The 25,853-nt window shown below is 47.7% G+C and overlaps 2 protein-coding genes across 3 annotated transcripts; one reads left to right on the top strand and one right to left on the bottom strand.

Annotated features, from left to right (window-relative positions):
- Nucleotides 1-452: 452 nt before the first annotated feature.
- LOC103814785 (torsin-1A-interacting protein 1-like) lies at nucleotides 453-11,321 on the bottom strand. The gene is made up of 6 exons (XM_050977247.1): nucleotides 10,733-11,321; nucleotides 10,443-10,511; nucleotides 7,422-7,523; nucleotides 6,522-6,581; nucleotides 3,969-4,028; nucleotides 453-2,981 (listed from the first exon to the last, which is right to left on the bottom strand). The coding sequence occupies exons 1-6, from the start codon at nucleotides 11,151-11,153 to the stop codon at nucleotides 2,188-2,190; spliced, it is 1,506 nt and encodes a 501-aa protein (XP_050833204.1). The 5' UTR covers nucleotides 11,154-11,321; the 3' UTR covers nucleotides 453-2,187.
- A 21-nt stretch (nucleotides 11,322-11,342) lies between these two features.
- Nucleotides 11,343-22,555, top strand: TOR1AIP2 (torsin 1A interacting protein 2). 2 transcript variants are annotated; one of them, XM_030226746.2, is made up of 8 exons: nucleotides 11,343-11,500; nucleotides 11,703-11,954; nucleotides 12,876-14,906; nucleotides 15,703-15,902; nucleotides 17,528-17,857; nucleotides 17,988-18,299; nucleotides 18,662-18,826; nucleotides 19,601-22,555. In XM_030226746.2, the coding sequence occupies exons 4-8, from the start codon at nucleotides 15,869-15,871 to the stop codon at nucleotides 20,359-20,361; spliced, it is 1,602 nt and encodes a 533-aa protein (XP_030082606.2). In that variant the 5' UTR covers nucleotides 11,343-11,500; nucleotides 11,703-11,954; nucleotides 12,876-14,906; nucleotides 15,703-15,868; the 3' UTR covers nucleotides 20,362-22,555. The 2 variants fall into 2 exon arrangements, with proteins under 2 accessions (XP_030082606.2, XP_050833203.1); XM_050977246.1 differs by having other exon boundaries at nucleotides 11,361-11,954; nucleotides 18,662-18,760.
- Nucleotides 22,556-25,853: the final 3,298 nt, after the last annotated feature.

Raw genomic sequence — 25,853 nt, 5'->3', positions numbered from 1 at the left:
TTACTTTTCAGTAAGACTGTCCCTCCAGTCAGTTCACAGGGGACTGGTTTGTACACCAAAAGTACAGAACATGTAGCTAGGAGTGTAACAAGGATGAAGTCATCCCATTTGTCAGCTGCTGACTCTTGTGTTGGGCTAATGAAACAAGTGAACCATATCATTAGTTCCAGCTGAAATCAGAACTGAGGAATTAGTACAAGAACACGAAGTAAAAGACAATTCACATCCATTTCCTGACATGTTCCCTGTCAGACAAAAGCCCTGATATTATGAAATGCATGCATCTGCATCCCAGTATCTACAACTCCACTCAAGTTTCTTAGAAAATTCTTTTGCAAAATTCAGAACTTCTTAGAAGTTCTGAATTTTGCAAAAGGTTGTATTTTAGCTAGCTGTAGTTGGTCAAAGGTGAAATGAGCAATTTAAACATGGGGAAAAAAAAGTCTGAGCACTTAAAGTCTTAAAACAGCTTTATAAAACAAACAATTATGTTTATTTTGAATCATTACTAAAATAGTTTACATAATATACAAACAAATATGCTATGAGGACAAATTTGAAAATAAGTCACAGTTGGTTTTTTTTTTAATAAAAAGCATTTGTCCAGTGAAATGTTCAAAATGTAAATGCCATCTTTTCCTTCCTGAGCTATTAAACATCCAGAACAACAGCACTTCCATGTCTTCTTACTACTTTTACCCATTAAAATAGGAACATTATCCACTGCTGGCTCTCAATAGTTAGAACTGGTTTAAGTGACCACAGCTCTGTGTCTCCCAAACTCTGCTCTTTTGTTTGCTTCAAGTGATTTTGGTCAATTCTACTTAACACCCCCAACCTTGCCTACCAGAAAGAAGCCAGAAGCTCCAGCTCCTCAACAGGTTTTCCTGGTTCAAAATGATTTTTTTTTGCAACAGGACAGTTCAAAAGGTTTGTGAATGAAGGATGGGCCAAATCTCTCTGCTGCTACAAAAATTATTAATTTGAGAGCATCTTCACACATTCCTTCATACTCAACAAAACCAAATGGACATGGACCAATAGCTCAGAGCATGAAGTAACAGCAATGAAGTGGAAGTGCTGCTATTCTCTTTATTTTTTACCCAAAGTATTTAACAATAGAAACAGGTACTGGTTGTGAGGAACTCTTGACATGAGAGACTAAAAAGCATTTTAAAAGCATGCTCTGCAAATCTGTTCTCTGCTAGAAATTTATAAAGCAAGCAGCCAGCTATACACAGATACAAGAAGTTATTTTTTTAGGATATCAAGTACCACAAATAAATAGATTCTCTCAATGCAAAAATAATGATCTTATTAAAAGGAGAAATAACCTGTATCTTCCTACAGTTTTGTTTGGAAAGGAGATAGTATGTACACGGGGATGACATTTTATCATTTCCATCCAAATTTTACGACTTGCAAAACTTTGAAAAAGAGTAGAGAACTCTTGCAGGCAGCCAGGCAAAGAGGTACTGAGGAATTATTTAACTGACATCACTACTGACTTTGAGCAACCTTTGTACCTCATCTTTTCTCTTTCCCCAGAACTGTTTGGGGCAGGCTCATTTAAGGAAGAAATGCTTGCTGAAAGTTTCTCTACAGGTCACAAATCTTTCAAGCAATTTTGCTACTTCTGCAAGTGGCCAGAGATAGCTGACACCTATGTTGTGATCCAATGGATCAGGAAGAAGCTTGTGCTTAGACTCACATTACTTTATCATAATTTTCAGTTTATTTCTTATGTTAGAAGTAAAGTAAGCAATTCTGGGAGATGAAGGTGATGGTTTTACATTCTGTTACCTTGTCAAATGTGATACCAGCTTTATGCACACCGGAGGAGGATCCTCACAGCAAAGCCAACAGTGCTTCAGCACAGGTTCAGAGGAGATGAGTGACTCTGAACTGAGGCACAGCAATGTGCAGCTCCAGGATACCAAGGCTGAATGCATCACTGAACACAATTTACCAGCAACCAATAAGTTCCTTTCTGACACTCTGTAGTTTACTTAGCGAAGTCCCAGTTACTTTGGCAGAAACAACTCTGCCAGCTGGTGCAAAGGCTCTGCACAGAAAGGACTGGTTTGCTGCTGCCTGAGCTCAGCAGCCACACTAAGTTCTTCCCTGTTCTGCCTTGCACCACACGTTTTGTGTCTTCCTCCTTTCCCAAGAGCTCTCCAGCAACTTTTATGTGCACCCCTCTAGAGGGAGGCCCTTTTCAGGCCAAACAGGCAGCACAAGATGAGATATCCGGCTCCACAGTCCACTCAGCTTATCTGTGTCCATGCCATTGTAAGAACTAGGAACATCTGAACTGGTGAACTTTGCCCAGAGGAAATCCCGGACTTTCTCCTCCACTTCTTGAAAGGTGAGGCTCTTTCTCAGTGACTGCTCATCCAGGAGAACTGTCAGCACAAGGGCCACGTCCTTAAACGCTGCATTCTCATGGTCACAGTACTTGTAAAAGATTAAGGTGGAGCCTGCAGGCAGTGACTCAAATCGATGCACCACTGCCACCTTCCTGCCTTCACTGAACCCAGAGCTGAGCTCTGTGTCCACCTCCAGCTTGACAGTGTCACTGTCCAGCACAGCCTTGTCCACCCCGTCGATGCTGATTGTGGTGGCATTCTGGGACGAGGCAAAAGCATTGGCAATCTCGTTGCTCAGGCACCTCAGGGCCTTCTCAGCTTCTTGGCCAGCTGTGAGCAGCAGGATAGCAGGCTCCAGATGCACATGGGAAGAGTTAAGACGTTTCTCAAGGGACACACGGGCTTTTCTCCACAGTCTGGGGTCCTGGCTTTGGTAAGTATTTTTTAGTTTCTCCATCCGGGCCCGAAACTCTTGCAGAATTTCAGCATCTCTCCTTGAGGAGGTTCCACCTTGAATTCCACTCCACAGGATGTAAAGCAGTGGGACACAAATTAACAGAACCAGTAGCAAAGTCCACATCTTGTGAAATCCATTCTGTGATTCACTGTCATCTACAGAGAGATGGAGCAAACATGAAGAAAACAATGTTTTAAAAGGCATCAGAAGTCAACAAGTGAAAGGAAAATAAGAGGAAACAAAACGGAGAACACAGTTTTGAACTCATCCGCTTTGTGAAGTGACAACATTAAAAAAAAGAACATTTTTACATATTCCCACATTGACTGAGACTAAATTAGACCTTCTTCTGAAAAAGGAGCTCTTAAAGTTCATCAATATTCCATTCAATTTAATAAAATCCAAACTAAGAGCTTAAAATGGTTCTGAAAAAGGTTAAAGCTTCTCCTACATTTACAGCCTGCAGAAAGAACCCTACAGAAAATCTAGCTGCACCAGAATGGTTTCTGTGTTATTTCTCTTTCCTATTCCCCTAGGATAAAAATAGTTCCTGCAGCAATTTTTGCATCTCAAACACTGGTGGTCAACACTATCAGAGAACATTGTGGCCTTTGGATCAGTGAGCTTCACAAAGTACACACAGCAAACATCAGATAACAGATATTTTGATCTGGTTTAAAATATCAGATATTTTTATTTGGTTTCATATTTGAACAGTTAAATGAACACTTGTTTCATGCACTGCAAGCAAAAGGATTCTGTTCCCAGTAAGATGAAATACACCAATCTTCCTGGAAACAGGAAGAACTGCATTCCTTTTCTTACCCTTTTACACCCTGACTTTTATGAGGACAGCAACACAACAATAATTAAATAACACTACCACTAGCCCTGCCTCAGTTTTAATCTTGTAAACATTACAGATAAAAGACCTCAAATTCAGGTGAAAATGTTATGCATTACACAACACCCTTCCTTCCTTCCTTCCTTCATGCTGATGACATGTCCTAGCAAGAAATTAATCTGTTCTAGCAAGGACCCTCAGGTTAACACCAACTCCCAGGAACTGAAATACTTGGAAAGGAATAAAAATGGTTAAATGTTACACAAGCATGAAACAGAAGTGAAAGCAGAAGTCTTACTTTTGGCCAAAGGCTGTGACTGCTTCTCTGTACTGGACTGATACCGAGATTTACTTCTGCCTGTTAAGAGATTAGGAAAGGAACATGAGAAGAACACTAAGACAAACAATTATGACCAATCTTCCAGCAGGGAGTTGAAATCACCAAATTGCATTATTTTCAGCCAAAACTTTTACATGCAAAATTCCACAAAGCTTACAGGAAGGGTAACAAAGCACCCTGCTGAACCAAACCCAGTCCTGCTCAGTTGGAGCAAAGGTGAGGCTGTCACCTCATCCCCACCCCCAGGTGGGGCAGGGTCAAGTTCAGAGCTTTCAGTTCCTTTCCAGATCATTCTCCCCCTTGTGCTCAACAGAATCATTTTGAACCATGAAAATTACACCTTCACCACCGTCACCAGCCTGAGAAGTCTCACTCCACTGTCAGAGCAATTCTCAGTCTCAGCTCTTTGCCAAATGCCAGCTCCCAAGCCATCCTCACAACCTTGCCTAAAAAGCACAAGTCCCCAGCCTACCATAAATCACCCCCAAAGATTTCCAACTCTTGAAGAATTATGCAAATAAAACTCAATTTCAAGTACAAGGTGATAAAATGGAAGAAATTTAACAAGCTGTTATTTTCTGCACAAGGATCCCATGTCCCAATTAAGTCTCCTGATTTTGCTCAAGAATTTGAGAGGCATAAAAATGGAAACTTAATTAATGGGCACACTAGATAAACAACATAATGCAAGACCTAAATAGAAAAAGCAAAGCAAAATGTTAAATGCACAGTCTTCTTTTCCCTCTCCATGCAGCTTGGGTTGGAGGCCTGCTTCATCAGCAGTCAGTTTTCTGGGATGAATTATGCTTTTAAAGCAAAGCTTTCAACTTCAAAATATACTTTTGGTCTATTTAAATGGGCTCAGACAGCGAAGTACAAGAGGCATTATCTATAAAGTGTTATGAACAACTTTCCCAAGAGACCAGTATGAATATATACTGTGCAATTTTTGGTCAGCATGTTTTCTACATTTAGCCAGTTAATTAAAAAGACAGGAGAATTTATGGCTCCTTGTTGAACAGCAACTGGTTCAAAGCTGAAGGCTCTTTAATATATAACCAAACTTGGACACTGCCAATAGCACTATTGAGAATAAATTGCAGTAGTTATTTAAAGACACCGAAATAAACTCCATAACCTTGTTTCTGTATGAATGTGATTGCAGAAGGTGCTAAAAGAGCTCTGGTTTAAGCTGGGGCTTAACTGGCTTAATGAACTGCACTATTCTGTAATTTCAACCCCCTACCCCAAAAGGGCACAGCCATGGAGCTTGTCACTGGATAAGCTTATCTCAATCTTCTAAGAGTTAACAGCTCAAAATCACCTCAATTCTGTAACACATCACAGTGGAGCTCTGTTTGCACATAGCAGGTTTCATATTTAGGTGACAGCTGTAACTCATGCACTAAAGGAAAAAATAATTCAATGAACAATCCAAAACCAAATCTTACTCTGCCTAAGAATTGTGCATTGTTTACAACACAATTTGCACAAAGACCCAGTAAATTTTGTCTTGCTTAATTCAAAAAGTCTAACTTCTGAAGACACCTTAAAGATTTGGGTTTTAAGTGATCTTTCAAAGTTCTTCACCCTACACACAGATGACCACTCCTGCAGCACCTGGAGTGACACAAAAAAGTAGAACTATCAGACAAGATAGAACTCTCTGCATCAATTCATTCTTCAAAGGCATTTCACAGATGTGCAACTACCACAAGATGAACTTCTCTTCCTGAGAGCACCATGGTTTTCAAAAAAAAAAAAAAAAACCCAACAAAACATTCAAAACAAAAAACCCAAGAAGAAACAAGTACCCTGCAGGTTGTTCAGACTGAATTCTGATTTACAGAACTTCATTTATCTGTATCTATACCTGTTGAGGATAGAAACAAGCACCAAGATTTTACTAAGAATTCAGAACATTTTTTTTTCTTCTTTCAAGTACTCTTCCAACAGGACAAAAAAAACAAAGGGCAGAACCCAAAAAAACCTCCAAGAGTCTGAAACACTGGGAGCTGGTCATTAGATGAGCAGACTGGATTTTGCAAGCAAAAAAAAAAAAAATGCTGCTCCCTTTCAAGAGTATAGGACAACTAATTCAATCACAGCAAGCCACCACTTCTTAAGGAAAGGATAAAAGGGAAGGTTTGTGTACAAACTGAAATTCACTGCCACCAAAAGGTGAAGGTTTGGTTCTCCTCCTCAGCTTACCCCACAATGCCTCTACTCCATGCTCTGCACTTACTGTCCCATGAGTCACCTCCAAAAAGAAAAATAAAAGAGAAAACGGAGCATTTTCTGTAATCAGCAAGCTGAATAACCTCATAGAAAGGCTCTGACTGGAATATGCTGCCTTCTCCAGTTTCTGTTTGAATCTGCCTCCTGAGTGAATGCCCATCTTCCCAGACAGTGTCCCAGGGCACAAGAAAAGCCAGAAGCAGAGGAAGGGAAAATAACTCTGTCCTTTTCATCTGATGACAGGGAAAGACCAGGTTCTCTTGTTTTACTTACTCTGTGGTGCAGAAGTTGAGTAGCACTCTTGATTCTTCTCAAGGAAGTCAGCCTTTATTTCTGAAAGCAAAGCACAAATGGAAGAACCCAGTTACCACATCAGAGGTCAGAATAGCACAGACCAGCCATACATGCTTCTGGCACTTTCTATGAAATCCTCAAAGCTTATCAGGGCAGGAGGCTATGCTGAGCTACCAAACCAAGCCTGCAGCCCAGGCACAACCTCTCTTGGACTCCTCTGAGATGAAGAAAGCTACTGTTATCTATTAGGGCTTAATCTGGCCCTTCACCCCAAGGCTTTTGCCAATATGACAAATCATTCTTCTTATGTCTTCTTTTAAAAATACATGTAACTTCCTTCTGTGGCTAAAAATTATCCCATTTTTTTCTCATTTTATCTCCCCATACACATGGAGAAAAATCTCTGAGCAATGAGCAAAGTGCTCCCTCACCTTGAAATTAGCAGGGGGAGTGACTACACCAAGTAAAGTCAAAGATAATTCACCTCCTCAGAAAAAGAAGAGTTTTAGTTTTCTTTGCCTGGGACAATTAAGATCCACTCTCATAAGTTTTTTGAAGCAGGTATGATATTAATCTTCTTTTTGTTTTGCTTTTCAAAAGCCACACAGTTGGATATTGATCAAAGTTGAAATCTGCCTTTTCTTGAAGGTTAAGGTTTTTCACCCAAGCAGATTATCATCACATTATAACCAGTTTTACTTTGGCTCAGGCAGGAGTACACATTAAAACTTTAATTTTTTTTTAAAGAAATCCTTTTTCATCCATTCAGATTTCAACTCAAAACCTCCCCCTTTTCTAAAAGAACTGAATGATTGTCATTTTAATACATTTAAGCAATCTTTGTTACACCATGGAAGAATAACTGATAAAAGCTGTTACCTTTTAATGGTGCAGAAATGGTTGGGTTCTCAGTTCTGTTACTGTCATGAGCCTTTGCATTTTCCTTTACTGGATTCTCTTCAAAGTAAACTGTAGTACCACCTGTCAGGAGCAAAAAAAGAATAAAAAGAGGATTGGCAAGACCATAAATCTGAAGGACCAAGTTGTAGTTTCAGAACATCCATGACCTAAATCAGTGATTTTCCAAGTTGTGAACTCCCAAAAGTTACTCTCTCAAAATGCAACAAAAAGCAACTAAGACTTGAAATGCTTATGGTAAATTTGAGTTCACCAGAAATACAGCTGTCTTCACCACCACACGCTTCTTAAAAAAAAAAAAAAAAATAAAGTTTAGGAGTCCTTGGCTTAAAAAGATGAATATTAAGAGCCAAGAAAATCCTTTTATTAAGGGATTCAGTGTAAACACCATGGGAGTATAGAGAGTTTTTGCCACAGCTTTGGGAGCTCAACTTACAAACAATAATTGTGCTTTCTTATGCAGCATGGGGCAGAGGGGAAAAGAGAAAGAAGCAAATAAAGAAAATAAGTTCCCTTTCAATGGAGCCCAAGCCATTCTTCAGTTAGGTCTCATTCTCTCCTAATCCATACCAGCAACCTAATTTCACCCCTCAGATAGGTGGGAAGAATCTAAGCCAAATCTTTCAGCTGTTTGCCAAATTACAGAGCCATTCAGCTGTGAAACCCAGCTTAGTTAATGTCACTAACTAGAAAGAGTAAACCCTGTAGGATATCAGAGGTCACAGAGCAAAGGTCAGGGCTGGGAAACCAAATGCAGGAAAGGATAAAATGCAATCCCAGAACCAAGGGGCTGACAAGAAAAAGCTCAGGTATAGAATAAGAAGCTGTAGAAGAGCTGGGGAACAGAGATTGTGGGTACAGCTATCAAGCATCAGTAGAGCAAACAGCAAAGGGAAGAATACAATGGGTAATTTTTTTTCTAACATTCACCCTGGGCCCTTTTACTCTTTAAACAGCCCAGGTTCCTGCTGGGGTTCAGTGGGTTTCTGTAGCACTTTTACCACATGCCAAGGCCAATGCACAGCTTGCCACCTAGTGTTTAGTAGTTTTATTTCAACTAAGAAAACAGCCTTTTTCTAACGTGCTCTGCCAGTTTCAGCACACCAGTGTATGTCAAACTTACTAAGGAGAAAAAACAAAACCACCTGACCCATCCAAACCACAAAAAATGGGAAAAAGCTGTAAGTTTTAAGCTATGATAAGTCACAGGTGGAACAGCTGAGTATTTCCACATGCTTAATGGGGCCCTATGTTTTAAACCTATCTTAAAAAGCTATTAAGTGACTGATTTCCCACAAAGCTCCTCACCAAATTATTTTCAGGAATGCCTAACTACATAGCCATAACATTTCACTAAGTAGCCAGGTTTTACATGGAAAACCTCCTAAGCAATTGTGACCAGAAGACCACTAAGATTTATGAATCTGAAGAGGGCTACTCAGGCAGTCCCTACTCTTAATGCCTCTCCCCTTCTTGGCATCAATCACTATTTTTTTGTGTTACAGAGACTTCTTAGAAGTTGTAGAAAGGAAAGGTCAATGTAAGACAGCTTCCATGGAGATTGCTAGCACGTATCTTCAGCTCACTGATCTAGAAGCTGCCCTAATTCAAGGTAGGGGGGTCTTAGGCTCTTAAAACTCTGCAAGCTCTTCTTAAAGCTCTTAAAGCTTTCCAGCTCCCCAGGCAAGTTGCCCAACCTGTATTTAAAACCCCTTAGCAGAAGCCAGGAACCAGTTTCTCAAGGTGTGGTTTTGCTTCCATTCTGTTCTCAGGGAAGCAGGACAATTCTGCTCCCCCAACAATCCAATTACTGCTTATTCCCCTGCCTCACAGACCATCCCCTAAACTCTGCAGGAAAAGCAAAATACTGCACATTCACAGATGGGGAAAAACTAATCCTCTGCTGCTATATAAACAATTAAAAGTCTGTTAACATACATTTACACCTGTTGTGCCTATAACCCACTACAGCTGCTAAGAGCTGGGGAGGGTGGGAGGGAGAGTAGCCTCATTTTTAGAGCCATCTAATTAAAAACCCAACTTTCAGCTGTACCTCCTGAAGCAGCACAGCCAGGTTTAAAACACTGAGCCTATTATACCCTGTTAGCCACCATGTAGGAGCAAGAGCTTTGTTCATAGACCAACCTCTGTAGTTGTCTAAAGAAATACTCCTAACCTTCTTCAAGGGAAGATTATTTTTTTTTTCCATGCCTTCTGGAAATTCTGCTTTTGGAGCAGAATACAGGCAAAACACAATTGTGTTTTTGTCACAATTCCTGGTGACAAAAACACATATGGGAATGGAGAACAGTCTCAGGCTAGCCCAACACATCCCTGAGCACTGCCACACCCCAACACAGAGAGAAGAGGAAGGAAGTACAATTTATTCGCAGTTTCCTGGTGGAATGACAGGCTAAAGCCACATGACTATGTTACACTCAGTTATCTAGCATGTTTCTATAGCGTGGAGAAAGACACAAGTTTCATCAACTAAAGCAACAAGCAGCTGCCACACAGTGCTAGCACAGCAGCTTGTCCAGCCCAGTGTCCAGGAGCAAGTCCCAGAGCATCCTTGGTGTTTCAAAGGAAGGAAAACCCCAGTTATGCATTTCCTCATAAACAATGCTGCCCCCGGTAAGGAGCACAGCCACTGAGGAATCGATTCCTGCAGCTCAGCACACCTTATTTAAATCCTGCCTTTCAAAACCAAGCTGTGTTAGTAAAATTTGAAGGCTGTGGTGCTGTGCTAAGTGATGCCCTAGGAAAAAACAGGCAGCTGAGGGTTTCAGGGTGCTCTGCACGCACCGATCCTTCAGAGGATCGCTTCTCCTCCCATCCCTCGCCTATCGGGTGAGAGCCACAGCGAGATTCCCTCACCTATGCGCCACGGTAGCACCTGCCGAGGAGCTAGAACCCAATAAACCACATTTCCCTGAGCGTGGGCCTTTCCAGCCCACCCGGAGCTCTGGGATCGGAGCCTACCTGGCGATCTGTAAGCTTTTATAGGGGGTCGCGTCAGGGAGTCTGGGGTCCCGAAGTGATGCTCCTCTCCTGAAACGAGACACGGGTGAGGAGCACAGCCGGCAACTCAGCTCAAGCCCACCGGCCTGACAGCCTTCCAGGAGCACCAGGCTCACCGGGAGCCCGCGGTCCCGTCCCAACACGCCCGGAGAGGAACCACACGGCGCCCGCCCGCCCCGCTTCGCGCCGCCCCACCGCACCCTCAACCACAAGATCCACCGCGGGCCGCTGCGCCCGCCCGCACCGCTCACCCTGCAGCGCGCCGTGCTGGGCCGCGCTGTCCACCTCGTCCTCGAGCTCCTCCGCCCGCGCCGCCGCCGCCAGCCGGGGGCTCTTCCGCCGCCGCTTCAGCCCGGGGCCGTCCGGAGGAGCCAACCCGGGACCGTCCGGCGGAGCCGCCTCGTCGTCGCCGCTGCCCACCATGTCGCTCGCCGCCGCGCCACGCCGCCTGCCCCGGCCCCGGCCCCGGCCCCGGCCCCGACCCCTGCCCCTTCCTCTTCCCCGTCCGCTCTCCTCCGCTGCCTGCTCGGGCCTGCAGCTGCCGCCTTCCCGCGGCGGCGGGGGCGGCTCTGCGGGCCTCACTTCCCGCGGGGCGGGACCGGCGCCCTCCGCTTCCGCCCGCGCGCGGAGCGGCCGCCGCGGCGTCACGTGGTAGCGCGGCCGGTCCGCCATGGTCCCGGCACCGGCGCACCGCCCGCGGGGCCCGCAGCGGCGCCCGGATCGGGATCGGGATCGGGCCCGGCGGGAGCGGCCCCTGCAACGCCCGTCCGGCGGCCCCGCGGCTGCTGCCCCCCAGTGAAGAAAATGCGGGACGGGCGCGGCATCCCCGGGCCGGCGGGACCCCGCGGGGGCGGCCCCTGAGGGCAGCCCGGGCCCGGCGCCTCCGCTCCCCACCGCGTTACTTTCAATGTGCGGCCCCTTCGTAGCGCAACAAGGCTGGTTTTGCGTTTCTCGGAGGCAGAAAAGTCTGTAAAATAAGCACAAATAGCAGCTGAGTAGCAGAGAAGGGAAATTTGGAGGTACTTCGGGGAACGTGAGATCCTGTGGTGTTGATAGCGTTGCACTACTCTGTTCTTTAGTGTGGGAATCGTTTTGGTTAATCAGATCTGGAATATCTCACTAGGCATTTCACTTTTCTTACCTGTTTGTTCAGATGCATTACTGGCAGTAGGGCTTTTTAAATGTGTTTGATTGCATTCTTGATAAAGCTTTTTTATCCAGGCATGTGGTAGAGTTCCTATGGCTGGAAGTTCTGAAGATGCAATTTGATGGGACTACAAGGTCTCCTCTGGACTCCATCCCTAGCAGCTCAAGACCAGCTTGGAGACGAGTTGCTAAGCAAATAGAGACCCTTTTACAAAAGCACAGAATCACAGAATTGTTCTGGTTGGAAGGGATCTCCGGAGATCATCCAGTCCAACCCCCCCCAGCCAAGGCAGGGTCAACTGGAGCAAGTAACAGGAACACATCCAGGTAGGTTTGGAATGTCTCCAGAGAGGGAGACTCCACTCCCTTTCCCAGTGCTCTGCCACCCTCAATGTAAAGAAATTCTTCCTCATGTTTAGGTGGCACTTATTGTCATTTAGTTTATGGCCACTGCTCCTTGTCCTGTCACTGAGGAGAGTCTGGCACTTTGTGCAATCCAGCAGGAAGGCTGGATGAGGGAAGTGCCAGTCAGCCTCCACTCCTGTGTCTTCTCTGTACAAAGATTTCAAAACAAAAAATACCCTAAATTCTTTACTAACTCGCCATAAATGTTGCTGTTTCACCCAAAAGCAAGTGAATATTTGTGAGATAAGTTATACATACCTCCTACTGTACCAGCACTAAATATTGTTATTCTTTTCAGTCACAAAAGCAGAACAAACACATTGATCATTGTTTTCTAAAGCAAAAATTCAAGAGGATGTAACAAATATGACATCAGGAAAAGAAAATTAACAAAACATTGGCAAGATCCTTTTATGTAACTGTTTTGTCATGACTTCATGCCCTAGGCCAGCCAGTTAATTTTCCTGCCAAATGACTTTTTGGGAACCAGGTTCTCAACCTGGAGAGGCTGAAGAGAGCCTGCCCCCCTTAGTCACACCCTTCCCATCAGTTTTGTGACACTTGTACTTCCATGGAAGGGGTGGCCCCTCAGCCCCAAACACTGTGTTGAAGGGACTGGATGGTTTTAGGGACAGAGGGATGGAAAATGCCTGGATTTTCATGAAGCCCTTGCCACCTGCAGCTCTTCTCTGCTGTTTCTTGGCTGTTCCTTACTGAGGGAGATCAAGTCGTGGTGCAAGACTGATGGCAGCCAGGAGCAGGGCCCTCAAGGTGACCTTGGCCCCTGTGAATCAGCCACGCTGACTTTTTCCTTCCTGCTTTTCCATTCTCCTGGTTTTACAGCCTCTGCTGCACCTGGTGAGAGGTTGATCATGACAAGGGAATGTGCTGAGTCTGCCATGGCCACTGTCCCCTCCCAGGCTCTGTGGGTGACAGAGGAAGCCACTGTCAGAAATGAGGTGTAGTAGCCAGCACACCTCGCCTTCTCACCACCTTCCCGACATGAGCAGCGTTGATATTGATGCCTGTGCACATGCTGACACCCCAGGTAACATGGCACACACATTTTATTAACCCCTCTGACACTTCCTCTGTGCTCCCTGGGCCAGCAAGTGTTCTTCCATACAGCATAAAGAATTATTTTTTCCTTCCCATTTGAGCCCAAACTCTTGCCTGTTTTACAAGTGCCTCCAGTACTAGTTTGGGGGGTGGATTTAGTCGAATTAAAACAAACCAAACACATTAGTCCCATCCCCCTTTCAGCCCTCTGCTCCCCAGACTGAGTCCCAGCCACTCAGTGCCTCCTCCTTTCCAGCACTGCCTCATTTGCCTTTCCCTGTGTTTTGTCTCAGCCATTTGCTGCTGGGCTCCTCTGGGGATGCCGGGGAAAAGGCAGCAAGCTGAGTTCCAGGGGCATTGCTGTCTCTGTTCTGCTGCTCCCTGTGCTGCTGCCTTTCCCCTGGTGTGCTCCGTGCTGCTGCTTTCCATGAAACGTGTCCTAGGCAGGGGGAATAGGGAAGGGCTTGGAACATACCCATGCCTATACATGCCACTGTGTAGGCACCACCAGTAATGGGAAAAATGCATATTTTATGATTGGCTTTTTGCAAATATTCAAATGAATATTATATGTGTTATGTTAGAAAGTGATGCTGTATTAATTTTCTTAAGTAGTGTGTTAAATATAGTTTTGGTTATAACATAATGTTAAAATAGAAACTACGTTTGTGAGATATTTTTTAAGAAAGGAACGAGGTACTCGCACCAGATAGCAGCCACAGGACACCCAAATCTTTCAGAGAAAGAAAATTTATTGCTCCATTATCAGAAAAAATGAACTTCTTCCTGCCTTGCTCAGTCCTGAAGATGCCGTCAGGATTAAGAGTAAGAACCTTACACTGACCAGACAGAATCCTGTGTTTGAATGGAATTTATGCATCATGTATGAATTGTATGAATATGCAACAGGCTGTTGCTTTTAAGTGTTAATCCTCTGCTAACGTGTGTCCTTTTTTGGGCTTATTTTGCCCAGAAAAAGGTACCTGGATGTCTGTAACTCTTTGTTTTTATTGTCTCGTATTGTCCTAATCTCAATTGTTCAAATTTTTATTACTCTAATTATATTACTATTTTTATAACCATTTTAGTACTATTAAACTTTTAAAATTTCAAAAACAAGTTGTTGGTGTTTTTCACAAGTAAGAACAGGATTTTTTCTGGAAAAACATTGCCTAAATGAGGCCAAGGGCTGACACACACTCTCTGACCTTTCCCTGCTTTGCAGTCTCTCCCCACTTCAGGGGACAGCGGGTGGACTCCGCATCCCTTTCCCCCCAGGCTGATGCTGAAGACTTTCCATGTCACATCCTCCCCAGCCTCCCTGCACTGGCAACGTGACATTTCCAGAGGCTGGGCTTTGCTGCCTATGTGTTCTGGTTACTTTTCTTGTAGCGCCTTTCCTAAATCAACTTTCAAACCAGTTCCCTCCTTTCACTATCGTTTCCTTGCTTCAACGAGCAACACTGTTACTGAATGCAGGAATCGGCCAGTCATACAGAGCGCCTGGAATAAAAGCGCACAGCCACAGAGTAGCGGAAACAGCCAAAAAAAAAAAATAAATAAAGGAAGTTAGTGTTTTCTGAAGGCTCCCGAGAATGACTGCGGGAAGGAAAACTACATCTCCCAGCAGGCAGCCGAAAGCCAGGGAAGGGCAGGGTTCACCGTCGCGTTTCCAGCGGAGGATTCAGGGTGTGCGCTGGTGTCCTGCCACCAAAGGGCCTCTGGGACGGAGGGCAAGGGGAAAGACCAGCGCTGGCCTCCTCCTGCCACCTCTTTGCTCCTGATCGCCGCCCTGACCGGCTCCGAACCTGCCTGGTAAGCGTCCGGCTCCACTTTGTTCTGCTGATTTCCTTCTCCCGCCGGAGCGTCAGCATCGGGAACAGGGAGGGGAGGGACGAGGGCCGAGCGGCGGGGCAGCGATGCACCCCCCCCAGCCCCAAACCGTGCGTGGAGCCACTGCTGGGGGGCGAGGGGTCGCCCGGTGCCGAAATGCTGCTGCTTTCGGGGGCTGGGCTGGAGATTTCTGCACGGAAAACCGCACGGGGAAAGTTTCTTGCGAGTTTTCCATCCGCTTTGTTGTGCTTGGGAAAGCCCGGGTTACACCGGCGAGCCCAGCACCGTCAGTGCCCTGTCCCCAGGTGCTTTATCCTGGGGGAGTCATCGCTGGAGGCGTGCAGGGCTCAGGCTGCGGCTCCGTGTCCGCAGCCCCCGGCCCGACCCGACCCGGCCCGCGGGGTGGTTCTGCCGGATCGCCTCCCGATCCGACACGCTGGAGGCAGGCGGGGGGAGCGACAGGAGTAGCAGGGTCATCGCTCCGTGCCGGCCTGGCTGCGAGCTACCAGGTGTCCAAAAGCTCAAGGGGCAGCCTGCCGAGCCCCACACCGAGGGCTGGCGTCTGTGGGGATGAGACAGCAGTGCCTCACCCCCCTGGCATGTCCCAAGATAAATGCGGTTTGCATTAACCCCTGCTCTGACGGGAAGCAAAATAGCTGAGAGCCCACGGGCTGAAGGTTCATGGTTAGAGGCGACATCCGCCCATTTTCACCTTGGGAATCACGGAGGAGGAGCCTCTCCCACCGTGATTCACGGCTCCCGTGTTTCTTCTTATCAGGTTTGTGGGCGTGTAGTTGGAATTGGCCGGACCAGGACGGGATGGTGGCTGTGAGGAGGGCAGGACTCGGTCAGCCTCCGGAACAGCAGGGAGATACAGCTCCCTATGAACGTCGGAGAAAGTGAAACCAAACAGCGCAGAAGCCAGAGCTCCAGGGAAAAGTAAAATGGAAGAGAATTCGAGCGTGGACCTGCTTGGAGGTAAGTGAATCCTTTGCTTGCTCCATCTAGGAAAATCCCTGTGCTGCCAGTCTTCAGCAGTGACAGGAGAAACGTGTGCAGAAGAAAAAGAAAGCAGTAAAATAATCCCATCTTTTCCAGGCCAAGGAAAGCAAGTTGCCGTCATTTTTTTAAAAGGTGAAAGATGAACAAGTCACTTTCAGTTTCAGATTCTGATCTGCAACAGGTTTAGACTCTGTGTCCCAAGATGGCAGCACAAGGAATGCTGAAGAGAGAGATCCAGACTGGAAGAGCCTTCTTCCCTACGTCCTCGTGCTTCCCATCTGCAGATGCTTAAATAATAAGCCAGTTTTCCACCACCTCTGGTTGGAAAAACTCTGGAAGAGGCAGGGCAGGGAGTAGTTTGTGCCCAGCTTGAACAGCAGGATATCTCCAAGTTCCTCATGTTTCAGTTTCTACCATGTACTTACATTCTGTGGGAGCCTTGGAATGACTAGTACCTATGAGTGTGTCAGTGATAAAGTGATGCCGTCACCAGCTCAGGTCTGTCCTTGATCGTCAGAAGTGTCACTGTAATAATCAGCAACAAAAAAATGTAAAAATCATGTTCTGACAAGTGACAAGTGCAGCTTTTTCTCTGTTTTCAAATTAGAGGGGAGTTCCTCGCCCTTTTAATCAGTGTTTATTCTAATTATAGCATAATAATTTATGTAGTGCTTGATCACTCATAAGCAATTTTTCACAAACAGTGCCTGAAATTTGAGCTGCACTTTTGTTCTCTGAGAGTCAGAATATGTCACAAACACTTTTCAGTTGCTGAGTCTCTCTATTGAATTATGCTCCAGTATTTGTTTCTAATTAAATGTTGCCATAGCTCTTTGGGAGAGCAGCTCCAGCACAGAAACACAGAGACAGAGCATGAGCAGAATTATCATTTACATTCAGACAGATGCTTGAAGTGCATTGGCATAACTGTACTCAACAACAGCCACAGAAATTCTTCAAATCCATTGCTGTCTGTGAAAACCCACTGTCTGTGGAAGATGTGGTATCACATCCTACCACTGAAGGAAGGAATTGCCTGCCCACCCCACCTAGGACATAAGCTGGGATTGAGTTAGCTTTAGCATGGCAGCTGTAAGGTCTGTGGTTTGGATTTGTGGGTTTTGAGAAAAAAATGTTGAAAACAGAGCAGTGTTTTGGCTGTTGCTGAACGCAGCATCAAGACTTTCTGCCCCTGCCCAGCAAATACCCTGGAGTGGGCAGAAGGTTAGGCAGGGACCCAGGGTGGGAAAAGGGTTGTTGAACACAATATAGCATCATGCTCAGCAACAAAAACTGGGGAAAAGGGAGAAAGGGGGTGGCTTCCAAGGTGGCCATTGCTGGGAGACTGGCCTGGCATCAGTCTGCTTGTAGCAGGTGGTGAGTGATTGCCTTTGCATCCTGATTCCCTCCTTCCCTTCACTCAGCTATCTGGATCTCAACCCAAGAGTTTTCTCACCTCTGGTCACTCTGTTCTGTCCCATCTCACTGGGGGTAAATGTTTCTGCAGTGCCAGAACTGGGAGATGTGTGGGTGGTGGTAAAGCACTGGGCATTCCTGACTCCTGTGTGGCTCACTGGGCTTGTGAACTCTGATCCCAACAGCTGGACCAGCCCAGGGTGAGGTGGGGAGCACAGCAGAGCGTCCTGTGCACCAAGAGCCCACCCAGGAAACACCTGAGCACCAGGAGGCCACCCAGGAAGCACTTGGGCACCAAGTGACAAGCAGGTGGCCTGAGACATTCTGCAAACCAGAGGAGGACTCTTCAGTGTGTGAATCAGCTGGTGATGGGGGAGAGACAACACTCCTGGGTTCAGCCAGTCCCACACTAGAGGAGAAATCTGCCCAGGAAGTTGGAGTATTGCCAGAAGAATCTGACAAGACAAGAAAAGGTGTCTCAGAAAGACCCCTGAAAAAACAGGACTTGGATGAAGGTGAGTCTCTCCCCACCCTTGGGCCTGATAACTTGGGCCTTGGCTTAGAGGAGGCAGAGCAGGAGAAAGAGTTGTTGGTTCTTGGGCTAAAAGAGACGAGGTGTAGGTCTGTGAATTTTATTCCCCACAGCTGGGCTGGGCCATGAGAATGTGGAAAGCAAAGGAGACAGCCCTGTCCACCAGGAAACACGGGAGCACCAGGAGACAACTGTGCAGTGTGAAAGTCTCTGCAAGGAAGAGAAAGATTCCTTGTCAACAAGCAAGGCACAGAGCTCTGACAGTGAAATGACACATTTGGATGGGACTGGCGTGGAAGATGTCCCCAGGGGCCACTTGGCAGAGAAGAGCAGTGCCACTCTCCCAGGCTGGGAGCCAGAGGCACCCAGAGGGCAAGAAACACAGGAGAGCGAGTCCCAAGGCACGTTAAGGAAAAGACCAAAAGGTGAGCTGGTGGCTGCACACTGCTGCTCTTCCACTTCCTACATTTCCCACAGGCACTAGAACAATAGTGGGGTGAGATCTCTCCTAGCCATTGTCACTTCCCTGGAGTCATAAGGTATAAGAAATTAATTGGCTGCTCTCTTTCTCTTGCCTTTGCTTCTGTTGTGCTGTGAAAGGCATGAAGCCACGCTGCACTTTGCATTGTCTTTCTCCTTGCCCAGCCCAGGAGGAGGGAGCCAAGACTCGGGGCAGTATTAACCCAAAGCAGCATTTCCTCAGCTGGGAGCTCCTGCTTTTCTTACTACAGCTCCATTTACCTGTTCGCTCAGCAGTGAGTGGCACTTTTCTTTTCTCCTGTTGCAGGGGACACAGCCCCAAACCCAGAGACTCTGTCTTCCCTGCAGAACATCACCACCCAAAGCACAGAGCAGGAGAAGGCCAAAAAGTTCCTCCTGTGTAAAGGTGAGGAAAAGAAGCTTCCCTTGCATGTTACTCATCGACCAGAAGGCACTGATCCTCCAGGAGCAAGTAATGAAGCACATTTAATTACTCTTCTCTCTCGAGACCTTTCACAGCCTCTTCTGAGGGTTTGAGAGAAAAAACATCCCCTTAAATACAGGCTTAGTTCGAGCCTATAGTGGCAGCTTCCCCTGCAGCTCTTCAGCCTCAAAAGCTGGCATATTGTGGTCATCATGCTGTGAGTGCCCTGGGGTGTCCTGGGAGGTCTGGGGGGCTGCTCTGCTGAGGGTCCCCTTCCCCAGCCCTGCTCTGTCCTGTGGCTCTAGGTAGGAACACTGATGCTGATCTGCATCAACACATTTCTCCTGTTAGAAGGAGACTCTGCTTTGCTATGGAGAGGGACACAAGGCATCATGTCTGGACCTTTTGTTTTCTGAGCAGAAGCAGGGTGGCCTTTGTTCACTCATAGCATGGAGGAGGGCGGTGAAAGCAGCACTTCACCTGGGTGAGACAACTCCATATGTGGTGCTCTGAACACTCACAAACCCTAAAGAAAACAGAGGAGGGGGAAAAGAAGAAAGCTTGTGGGCAGCTGCAATTTCCTCAGGAAGGTTTGCACAATCCTTGCCCTCATCCCTGGAGCTGCAGTTCCCTCACCTGGCATATTGGAGTGGGAGCCAGCAGCCCTTTCACCTTTCTTGACCAACTTGCTCCACTTTCCTGGTGCAGAAGGGAAGCTCTGGGAGGGGAGAAATAGCCATTGTAGGTACTTTCCAGCGTGTCGCTGCGGGTCACTCGGGACTGACTCCCGTTCCCTGTGCTGTGTCTCTCCCTGCCCAACAGGGCTTTTCATCGTGGGCCTCACAGTGCTGGGCTTCTGCATATTCTGCTTCGGCAGCCCCACCTCCAGCTCCCAGCAGCCCCGCAAGAACCCCACGGTGGAGGCCTTCCTGTCCCAGTTCGACCAGCTGCAGCGCAGCTTCCCGGGCCAGAGCCCCGACCTGTGGCTCCGCGGGCGCAAGTTCCTGCGCAAGCACCTGAACGCGTCCCGGCCCACGCAGCCGGCCATCATCATCCTCACGGCCGCCCGCCGCGGCGAGCGCACCCTGCGCTGCCTCAGCGCCCGCCTGGCCGACTGCTACTCGGCCGCCCTGCACGGCAGCACGGTGCAGATCGAGGGCAGGGACAAAGCCAGGCTCCACAGCGACCAGGCCAAGCTGCAGGTGGACTCGGAGCTGAGCGCGGCCTTCCAGGCCGGCGGCCGGGCCGCGGTGGTTCACCGCTTCGAGCTGCTGCCCGCCGGGGCCACGCTCATCTTCTACAAGTACTGCGACCACGAGAGCGCCGCCTTCAAGGATGTGGCCCTGCTGCTGACGGTGCTGCTGGAGGAGGACGTGCTGGAGAGCCGCATCAGCCTCCAGCAGGTGGAGGAGAGGGTCCGTGACTTCCTCTGGGCCAAGTTCACCGGCACCGGGAGCCCCGGCTCCTACGACAGCATGGACTCTGACAAGCTGAGCGGGCTGTGGAGCCGCATCTCCCACCTGGTCCTACCCATACACCCGGTGCAGACCATCGAGGAGGGGGGCTACTGTGCCAAAGCCTAGGGACAAAGGTGGCCAGAGCCCCGAGGAGGGTTGGAAAGATGGTCCTGGCTGGCTCTGGTTCAGGCAGAGGCACCACCGGTGTTACTTCTCTTCAGTTTGTTTCTTGCAGGTTCCTGGGAAGAGTTTGACAGGTACAAGTTGATCTGGGACATTTGGGAAGCTGAGTCCTGGAGGTGATACACACACTTCCTTCTGGCAGATGGGAACAGGGGGTGTTTTAGGGTTCCACAGAAGAACATCAACGTGTGGGGAGGGAGGAGGGAAAACAGGACCTGGCAGGTAGCGTTTCTATCAAGAAATAGACAAATCATGTTCATTATTAGTATGACAGAAAGATGCTGTGATTCAGCAGCTCTTTCATCTCTCCCTGCCCTCAACTTGCTAAAGTTGTGTACATCAGTCTCACAATATACTTTATCCAGGGAGCTGCTGGAACACAGGTCAAATTCCTCAAGGCCCAACATTTTGAAGGCATGCTTGAAAAAGAAAAGCAGTTTGCCAGTCAAGCGTGTGACCAGTCAGCCCCAGTAGTGTCCCATTTGCACAGCCTGACTGACACCAGGCAAAGCCCAGATACTCAAACCTGCAATTCAGAGATCCCCTAAACATCAATTACCAGAAATCCCAGGTTGTCAGCACTTGAACACTACCCTAATGGCAGGAATCCCATGAGGGGATCCCACGTGCCAAAGAACAAGCTCCAGAACCAGAGAGCAATGGAACAGTGGCTGTCACCGTGATAGTGTGAGGTCTCAAGGGATTAGACAGGTGAAAAAATGAATAATACAATGTAATGTAATGCTTCCTCTCTCTAAAACAAGTCCAGTCAATCCCTTTGCCACACAAAGGCTGTGACTCTCTCCTCAGGCTGATGCTTTGGTCCCACACAACAGATTGTCCTTCACCTGGATCTCTGGTCTGTATGCAGGGCTGGCAGCCTGTCCCAGCCTCTCCCCAGGTGACTTCTGATGAATGTGGATGTTAACATTGGTATTTCAAACCATGTAAGCTAGCACACCAGGTCCTTGCCCTCCAAGGGTACATTTGCCTCCCTGCCAGGCAGATGGAGCTCTGGCATCTCCCAAAGCAAGTGGGAGAAGAGCTGGGTTAGCTGGTAAAGACCAAATCTCTGCCATTAACACTAAAACCCCTTGACAAAGCAGCTTCGTTTCTTTCCGTGCCTCCTCTTCTGCATCCTAGGAAGAGAAATCCAAGCCCTGGAAGCACTGTGGTTTCCCTGCACACTGTGTTTTTGCAGGTGCTGTGGGGCAGGGCAGCCAACTCAGGAACACCTGGAGGGGCAGGTGCAGGTTACAGCATTTTTTATAACCCAAGGGCAGCCCCAAGGGCCAGCCCCAAGTGCCTGTGCAGGAGCAGCTGTAGCAGATGGTGGCCTTGCAGAGCCAGGCTCTGTGTCCAAACCAGAACAAATCCACAGCACCACAGTGATTTTTAGCAGCTGCACATCTGGGTGCTCCTTACAGCAGCTGGACCCTGGTGCTGGATGGGTCTCCTGCCAACAGTGCCTCGCTCATCTGCCCCACCAAGGGCTTGGGGAGGTGCAGCCCTGCACCCTAAAAACCACAGCCTGTCTCTTCTTTCCCCCTGCCGTGTGCCTTGACCTGTCCCAGGAGCTTAGTGGCCCTTAACTTGGAGGAGGGGACAAAATGAAGGAAGAGGGAGGGTTGTTTGTCCATGTTCTGGCTGAAGAACAGACTTTTTGGTTGGCTGGGGATGTGAAGACAAGACCACAGGGGTTTTAACTGTGATAAACACTGGGCTAAATGTGAGAACCACCCTGCTGGAGCCCAGGGCATGGTTTGATACAAGATACAGCTTGCTTCCTCCTCTCCCTCTTTTCTATTGCTGTACACTACTTTGGTGAGAGAAAACGCTGCATCCTGCTCTGCAGGGTGTTGGTGTAAGAACCAGCAGAGCATTCATCATGCTATGCCAGTATTTTGGTGGAAATCTGTATTTTAATGTTCTCTCTCTCCATTTTGCATACTGTGTTTGCAGTGCATAGCCCAGGGATGCAAAGGCAACTCCCCATTGCTGAAAGTGTCACCCACCTGAGTTCTTCCAATACAGAGATATTTTTATGGCCTTCTAAAGACAAATATCTGCTTGCTTCTGGAACAGGATTTCTATTTAAAAATAAATGGTGAGATTGTGAAAGAAGCCAGCAAAGTGAGACTGGAGTCTGACTGTATTCTGTTCTTTTTTCTCAGCTATTTTCATTAAGCTAAAGAGATCATCATATTAGGCAAAGTTTTCTTTAGGTCAGGGCTGTAGCTGTGCAAACAAAGTGAATATTTGCTTTTCCTGGAAAAACTCTAAACAATGTTTTTCTCAGTTGTTTGGGGCAAATATGTGCAGCTTTTTCAACTGAGGCAAAATTAAAAAAAAAAAACCCAAAGAGCTGCTGGATTCAATCCAGGCTGAAGTACACTGGGGTTTGCATAATGTTTAATGATAATAAATGAAGCTGAAATCCACTGACAACTGAAATGTTTCAGAAATACGAAAAGCAAATATTTCTCATTTCAACAGATTGGTTCCACTTGATATTCCACCACTTCAGCACACTCAAACTTTTACTTTTGTGATGAATTATTTTGCCCAGATGTAGCCTAAACAGAGAGAGGTCTGGAAAAGAAAGGATTTACCCTGTTTGGATTTTCTTCAGTCCCCATAACAATGGCACCTGCCTTCACATGGAGGTCCATGTGATTGATGGCCAGAAGCAAACATCACCCATCTCCTGCTTGATGCCAGAGGAGAAGATTTGGTCTTACACCACAGCTTAGCATGAAAATCCACTGTCCCCAGGTACAGCAATGCTGGGTTTTTATGCAAAAAGCACTGGGTTTTGATGCAAAAACCAGGCTGCTTTTTGAAGTCTTGCAAATGAATCCAAAAGTGAGTCCAGAGAGAGCAGCTGAACAAACTCAGAGGCAGAAAGGTGCACTGGTGGGGTTTTTTGAGTCCCAATTTCTGCAGGAAAGGATGTGTTGCCACGAGGTGCTCAACTATCCTAAAAAATCTCCTCGAAAATTACACAGGAGCACAACTGGGGGACAAACCAGTCCTGGAAGGCCAGCCTGGTCTGCTCCACCACAAAATCAGTGCTGATTATCCCTGTGAATATGCTGCTGTCCTGGAGCTGATGCAGGTTTGCCACCCTCAGCGTTTAAAGCCAAGTGGCCCAGCCAGTGCTGCCCAGGTGTGGCACATCACCCTGTGCTGCCTGCAGCACCCCTGCCCCTGTGACAGGGACATTCCTGCCACATCCCTGCTCACCTCTTTGCACCAGCACGGGCTGGAGCTGGAAGAAGGCAGGGCACAAAGAGGAGGAGGAGTGAACCCAGTTCTGCCACATCTCTCCTGTGAGCTCATCTGCAGCTTATCCCTCCTGCAGCTCCATGCACAGGGCTGCTCCCTCGGGGGCCACTTTCTGGCCTACAAAACCTCCATTGTAAGTGAGATTTGTAGATATTGGGAGCTGGAAGCTGTTTTTAGTTCCCACCTCAGCCTCTGCAGGGGAAGCAGCCATACAATGAATCACACAAAGGAGCTTGGCCTCAACCTGTGGGACATGGATCCACGGAAAGGCTCAAAGAATGCAGCTTAAAAGTGTGTTCCCCACAGAGGGAGGGGGCTAAGCCATGGCAGGCATCCCCCTGGCCTCTCCTGCTGTAGCTGGACTGTGCAGTTGTGCTGAGGCTGAGGCTCTGCAGATCCCTCCTGAGGGCACTCAAGAGCTGAGGATCCTCTTGGAGCCAATGCAGAGGTACCAGGACAGCACAGCACAAGGGATGGGAACAGCCTCCACACAGCTCACAGTCCTCTGAGGTCTGCTCCATCCCCTGCCCCAGCAGCCCAGGGACCACTCAGAAACAAAAACCAGGACATGGCAATGTCCACAGGGGAGCAGACCTGGCCAGACAATGACAGCTTGAGCTGAAGGAATCCCCTCATCTCCATGTTAACAGAGCTGAATCCTTAGGGCTGCTCAGAGCAGTAGGAAAAAGGATCAGCCACAGTCCTGGGCAAAGTTTGTGTCTGCAGAGTGCCTGGATCACACAGGTTCCTTCTCAAAGGGAGAAAAGTCCAATTGTTCCTGCTCTGGGGCAAGCACCAGGCTCCCTCCAGCAGGCTGGGCAGCAGCAGGAACACACACAGGGAAATAAAGAGGTGCCTGAAGACCTCTCCACACCAGGCCAGTCTCACATACATCTTTCTTAACTCTCAACCTCTATAATTATGATCCCAAGACTTTCCCCATGAGAAGGCAGCTGCTACCTGTGACAGGTGAGTTGGGAGCAGAATGCATCAGGACCTGAGGCAACAGCAGCCACAAACAGCTTCTCAATTCCAGAGGCCTGTGGCTCCCCTCCTGATTGTGTTTGGACGATTTTTTGGCAAACTGTTGGCTGATGGAACCAAATTCAATGAAACAAGAGGTTGAAATAATCCCAGGCAACTTCCAGAGGGCAGGGGATGAGTGTGAATCAGTCCCAAACAGGATTGGCATCCTATAATGGAGAACTGGCTATGGAGAGACAGCTGGGATGAAACCATGGGTGCTACCACAGGGGAGATCCTCAGACTCCTGAATCCTTTAAACACTCCCTGGTGGCAGTACAGACCTGCTCTCTGTTAACAGGACACGTGAAACAGGAAAGCAGCAAGGGGAAAGACTCTTGTGATGGCAGAGCTGAATGCAAGGGCACAAAGGGCTGCTGCACATGCCAGGCTCAATCTGCTCACACATAAATTATCCCTCAGCAGAACCAGCTGGCCCAATTGCAAAGTGGCAGCTTTACTTTATGGTCTGAATAAAGACAGTAGGAAAAAAACCAAAACATTTAACTGAGAGATTTGGATTGGAAATTAGTAGGAGGCTGGGAGTAAGTTGTGGTGGCTTTGTTAACAAGATTTAAGATGTATTTAATCAGCTGAGTTATCAAACCTTCCCAGACACAGGGTAATGTTGGGGGTGTCTCAAGACTACAAGGGAATCCTTATCTCCCATATTCTGGTTCCCAAATTGGCTGAGAGTATTCAAAACCTCCTCTGCACCTGGAGGAAACAACCATACTGCCTGAACTCAGGATGTGAAATGACAAGAGCGGCATTTTAAACACTGTCCTGCCTTCCACACTGCACTCCTATCACCCCTGCGAGCACAGGAGGCTCAGGAGTGATGAAAGGGGATGAAAGCAGGAATAGCAAGAAGGGTCAGGAGAGGAGGGCACGGAGGGGCCCTGGAGGGGAGAGCAGCAGAGGCCACCTGGATTTGCCCCATCAGGCTCCCGCAGAGCCTCAGAGGCAGATCCATCCCCCTGTTCAAATCACCCGTGCTGCACAGCTTCCTCCTCCCTGCCAGGACACTGCTTTGGAGACGGGCTGAAGAAGATCAGATGCTGAAACGGAGCTAAAACTGCTGCAACTCGCTCAGCTGGAGCCAGCCAGCCCCTTTTTCTGCT

The sequence above is a fragment of the Serinus canaria genome, chromosome 8, assembly GCF_022539315.1.
Source record: "Serinus canaria isolate serCan28SL12 chromosome 8, serCan2020, whole genome shotgun sequence".
Lineage (NCBI taxonomy): Eukaryota > Metazoa > Chordata > Aves > Passeriformes > Fringillidae > Serinus > Serinus canaria.
The sequence above is the reverse complement of the archived record's forward strand: the minus strand, read 5'-3'. Positions and strand labels throughout refer to the sequence as shown.